General features: G+C 40.9%; 1 protein-coding gene across 1 annotated transcript; it reads right to left on the bottom strand.

The window, feature by feature from the left end:
* Window positions 1-243: 243 nt before the first annotated feature.
* Window positions 244-2977, bottom strand: htr1b (5-hydroxytryptamine (serotonin) receptor 1B). The gene has a single exon (XM_023393729.2). It carries the CDS (start codon window positions 2569-2571, stop codon window positions 1438-1440), a length of 1134 nt encoding a protein of 377 aa, XP_023249497.1. The 5' UTR covers window positions 2572-2977; the 3' UTR covers window positions 244-1437.
* Window positions 2978-5804: the final 2827 nt, after the last annotated feature.

The raw sequence follows: 5804 nt of genomic DNA, 5'->3' as shown, positions 1-5804 counted from the left end.
ATGTTCTGAGGCCATTACTCTAATCTCTTATTAGATTTCATGGTAAGACTCTTTTTTTTTGTTTTTTAAAAAAAAAAAAAAAAAGGAGAAAAAAAAGTGATAAAACTGCAAATCATCTGTCAGATTATCTGTGCCGCTTTCAACATCCAAACAAGAATGAAAAAAGTGCAACTGACTCATTTTGTCATGGATGATCTGGACTTTAACTTATAGAATACTCATAGAACAGTAGTGCCAAACAAATACTTGAAAGCCTTTATTGCACAGCGTCTCTGAATGCGAACAGATACATTCCTAGAACAACATACCTTTATTTCACATAATGCTGGCAAATAATCAGAATTAATTCTGTGCCTCTGAAGGCCAGACTCGATCACTCAAAGCAGCAAATTAGTCTCTATAGACATGAGGTGGCAAACCATTTCACACATGAACATAACATACTGTAGATAGAGATTTAATGTAGCAGCAAACAGACCCACACGCACAGTAAAACAGGGGGATGTTTGTTCAGTAAAATTGAACTTATCATCAGTGTTCAGCTCTGCTGGGTAAATATCAGCTACAGTTTCTTTGTTTGACGCTGATATTGTACGAATCTTTTCTCAGTGCCTGGTACAACAAGCCGACTTCTGACTGCTTTTTTTTTTCGGCTGCATGAGTGTGCCTTTTCTAAATAAATAAGATAACCATACAGGGCAGCAGCAAGCAGTCTATCACCATAATCAAAATACATGTTATTATTTCTCAGAATACATAGACATTTTGTAGATCTATGAGTTTTGAAAATAAAACTACATTATTTGTACACAGAACGAAAAATGGATCCTGGGTCATTTAGCCATTTTTTATATATATATTTTCTGCTTACTTACATTAATCTGTCAGTCGTGGCATAATATACTGTACCATCCAAATAGGAATCCATAGAGAATAATAACAACCGAGTACTGAATGTTCTCTGGCACAACATAGCACATACGCTGGTTAAAAGGAGCTTATATGACATGTTCAAGTGGTTCTGTGATTTCACCATAAAGTGAAAGAGTGATGGGTGGGTCATTTCCACCCATCACTCTGCAAAAATGACTGTTCTCACAAGTAAGCAAGCTTCATCTTCAATATTGTTTTCCATTGCTTTAAAATTCTTAATTTTAGGTCTTGGAAATTGGTTTTATTCAATGAAAATTATGTGAACTGTAATTATTTAACTCTTTAACTTTTTTTTTGTTTTAAAATCTCCACTGTGGGGAAAAAGCATGACTGAAAATGTATGGTTGTTTCACTGCATGCACAACTTATTGTATAGAATGGCTCATTATGAGTCTCAAAATGTTATTTATAGCATTCTTAGTAGTCGATATTCTCAGACATGTATGTTTAGAGCTTTATATCCAAAAATAAATCAATCTGATTGGAAACTGGAGGAACAGTTGATCATGACCCGCAGCATCTGAAGCGCACAAGTTTATGGAAAGCTTTCTTGAAGTCCTCGTTTGACATGGTGTATATAATCGGATTGATGAGGGAGTTCAGGTATCCCAGCCAGGTGAAAAAGTCAAATAACTCAGGGTTAAAACATGTGTCACATATGGCCACCACCAGTGTGTAAATGAAAAACGGCAGCCAGCAAACGATGTAAGCGCCGAGGATTATCCCCAAAGTCTTTGTTGCTTTTCTCTCTCTGGCTGCTGAAATCCGCTTTTTCTCCAAAAGCGCGTCCGACACCGTCACTTTCACCTGGTTCTCGCTTGTTGAAGACGCGGTGTCGCTGGACGGAGTGTCGTGTCTCCCGCACTGCAGAGAGGTCGTGGACGCCACGGAACCGGGGGAGTTGGTGACCAGGTGCGCAGAGGTGAGTCTCTTCCCCACCTTCTTGGGGGACTGCTTCAGGATCCGTTTCCGAGCCTCGACGTAAATCCGTCCGTAGAGGACAATGAGCAGCAAGGTGGGGATGTAAAAAGCCCCAAAGGTAGAGTAGATGGTGTAGAAAATATGATCCGTGTTGACGCTGCAGCTGGTCAGCTCCTCCGCCTTCACCTGCCTCCAGAAGAGAGGAGGCAGGGAGATGGAGATGGCGATGACCCAGGCCGTGGCCACCATCCCGGCTGCGCGTCCCGGCGTGCGCTTTTTGGAGTACTCCACCGCGTCCGTGATGGCCCAGTACCTATCCAAAGCAATTACGCACAGGTGGAGGATGGATGCGGTGCAACACGTAATGTCCGACGAGAGCCAGATGTCACACACTACTTGCCCCAGCGTCCAGGTGTGGATGACCGTGTACAGAACGCAGATGGGCATCACCAGGATAGACACCAGGAGGTCGGTAATGGCCAGAGAAGCGATCAGAAAGTTGGCAGGAGTTTGCAGTTTCTTCGACTGGGAGATTGTTGCAATGACAAATGCGTTAGATAAAGTGGTGGCCAGTGTGATAACAGAGAGAATCACCGCCAGGCTGATCTTATAGGCGAGAGACTCCGCGCTCTCATCCACAGTGGATGAAGCTGTAATAAAACTGTCATTTGTGGTGTTCACCAGCTGACTTGCCTCGACTTGACCGGAGCGCTCCATAACTTTTAGTCACTTCTTGTCGTATTTTATGTCACCCTCTGAATTGTCTGGCATTTAAGATGCCCCTTCTCTTGGTCAGCGCCGCCTTATCCGTGCCCTCTGGTCAGATTAAATGGCACACTCAGTCTGAAAATAACAATGGATTCATTTCTTCCTCATTTTCTCCTGCTACATCTGGTTTTAAGACGCAAATACCAAAATGTGGAAGCGTATATCCATTCCCAGCAGGAATTGAAACTTTTCCGTTTTTTAGCCATTAAAGAAAACTTCCTAACTGTACCTGCACACTACAAATAACACAGAAAAGATTGTGTGAATGAAGAGGAGTGCGTCCTGATGTCCCAACATCTAGGAAGATGCCACAGATAATCCGCATGTAGGGCACAAATTCTCCAGAGCTGTGTCTCCTCGGGCCCCCTGTGGCTGAATGTTAAACCAGCTCAAAGTCTCGGTTTTATACAGACACTGACATCAAACGAGCACCACTAATCACAGCCTTGTTTTTTTTTTTTTTTTTTTTTTTCCTTTCTCTCGATGAAGGGTAGGCTATCTGCTGGGTCATAGTGCCCAGTGCTTCCGTTTGTCACACACCAGGCACCATTGGGTTATGGTTTGAAATTAGAAAAATGGATTTTTGTTACCACACAGGTGCCACTTTCTAATAAGTCACCCTCTATGATATATTTATGATATGGCTTTACTGATGTACTAATGATTCACAGGTCGTTTCTAAACCATTAGAAACGACATTAGAAGAACTCTGGCTGTTGACCTGAAGGCCATTGCATCTTGTACAGTTAATGTAAAGTCATAAGATAAAGAGTCAATAGGTTTACTAAAGGTACTAGGGTAAGTCCGGAAATTATAGAATGAGCAAGTAAAAAAAAAAAAAAAAACATAACCCTTTTCCTATGCAAGAATACAGTTAGCCAATTAAACACTTAAATAATACTTTGGCAGATGCTAATTACATCTGGGGTGAAATAGCCAATAGCGGCTATTTACACCAGGATGTACAGCATGGTCGTGATAAGCACCCAAGTGTCTATAACTGGCATTTTTAAATAACCCTAACCCTAAATTAACAGCACCTGGGCTAATCTAGCATTAGCTGAACTAGCTGCGCTAGTGTGTGCACATTGGACCATTAGAATTAGAATTACACAAACAGCAAGAAAACAGCGTTGTTGAAAGGGTATATTTTGTGTTTAATGTATCCTACTTTTTACATTTGTACCCCACTTTGAGTCCTTCAGCTGTTGAGGCACAACAATGCACTCAACATATTGTTTATGATTCTTATGGAGCTGAGGGGCAGGGATGAAGGGGTCGTGTGTAAATAGCCAAATAGGTGCTGTGTGACTATTCTCACCCAGCTGCAAATTGACCCTCCATAATACTTTATAGCCGACTGGCTTGATGCAGTCAGCTTTGCGATGGTGTTAGTTCCACACTGATATTCTTGTTCTACCATTAGAATAAAATGAGCAACAAGGGGATTGAAACATTTTAATTGAAAATAATCACCTCAGGGAAAAGTAAAACCTCTGAATGAATTTATAATGGTAACATCTGTTGATACAGATTCCTTGATGAATTAATGCAACCATGATAACAGGCAGTTGATAGCCTATTGTATTTTGAAGGGCAATAAGTCTGAACCATAACCATGCACTTTTAAATATTAATGATTAGTTGAAACATTATTTTTACAGGAGGTCAGAGGTCAAACTTCTGAATTATGAGATAAAAAAAAGACACATCAAGTGTGATGCCAAAGGAACATAAATGCCAGCAACAACCTGGCAACACAAATTTGTTCTTATTATTGGTTTATAACTGATCGAAGGACTTTGTAAATGATTGATAAAACCATTAGCTACAACTTTCAAATCCTCTATAATGGGTGCCCCACACCTAACATCATAGCATCATTTTAAATAGAGATGACACAATGATGTTTTGACATTTCATGGGTGGAAGATTTCGGATGAGGCGTTCACAGGCACTGAATCCTGCCACTCTTGTCACTTCTAGTGTGTGAAAACGTCCGTCAGTGACATTGACATTGAGTCGCTGCCAGTTACACATGAGGCTGTGAACCTCACTCTCACTCTCATTCAGTGCATGATGTGTCTTCTCAAGGTCACTCATTGCCTTCACTGAGGCTCCAGTGGGCCAGTCATCTCTTCAAGACCCTGATGATTTCTGTGGAATGATTTTCTTTTTTAGTCTGGTCAGGAAATATATAAATTATGCAATCAGTCTCTCAATCCCTTCCATATACACACACACACACACACACACACACACAAACACACACCAGGGCAATCTTTTTCCATCTCAAGCGGCTGCAGCAATCATATAGCCCCTTCTACTTTTATTAATTTCCTCATCAGAAACTTTTAATTGGAATTGACTTGTCACTTGCATTGCGCTCAGTATTCGTCAGAGTCACACTTGCCTGTCTACAGCTGTTTTCTTCTCTTTCTCTTCTATTAACGGAGACAGAACAGCATTTGATCAAGTTTGCAAAAGTAAATGATGCAGATTGATAAAATTTCTTGTGAGTGGGAGACACTAGATATTTGCAGACTTTATATCAAGTCTTTTTGATGTTTCTGATGGTGCTGAATAATAAACACCGTCATACATCGTGTCTTTCATTGCAGCTTATTTTGGATGGCCATAGCCATATGAGTCACATGTGATCATATGGATCTGTTTGTTGGTCAGCAGGCTGTCCTTAGGTCAGTAGGTCATCATGCTCTTAAGGTCTTCCAGGCCACATGTTCAGATCACATGTGGCTCGCTGACAGGACAAAGCAAAAAGCCCAGGGCCCACGAATGAGATTGCAGCTAGTTCAAAAAAACAACTTCTGTGACTCATAATTTTGATCTCATGATGATAATGTATGAAACTGCTTTGAACCCACTTTTATTTACCGATTGTGATCACTGACTCAACAGTCAACACAAAGGCCGTAGAAACACATGAGTTGAAAATATTTGCACTTTAACAGAAAATGACTGAAATTAGCAGTACAATAACATCGCAAGTAAATCCTCATGTTCACAACAAGTAGGATCTAAGACAGAGTCTTGTTGCATGTGTAGTTGAGAATCAGGATTATGCTGCTTTCTCCTTTACCCAAAGACCAAACTAGTTAATTTCAGTCTTTACTTCCTCCTTGCTGGCAATGCCAAAGGAAAGTCAGGCCACGAGTTGCACC

The sequence above is a fragment of the Seriola lalandi genome, unplaced genomic scaffold (genome assembly GCF_002814215.2).
Source record: "Seriola lalandi dorsalis isolate HSWRI2012SDOR001 ecotype SW California unplaced genomic scaffold, Sedor1 jcf7180002054942, whole genome shotgun sequence".
Lineage (NCBI taxonomy): Eukaryota > Metazoa > Chordata > Actinopteri > Carangiformes > Carangidae > Seriola > Seriola lalandi.
This window is presented reverse-complemented; position numbering and strand designations above follow the sequence as displayed.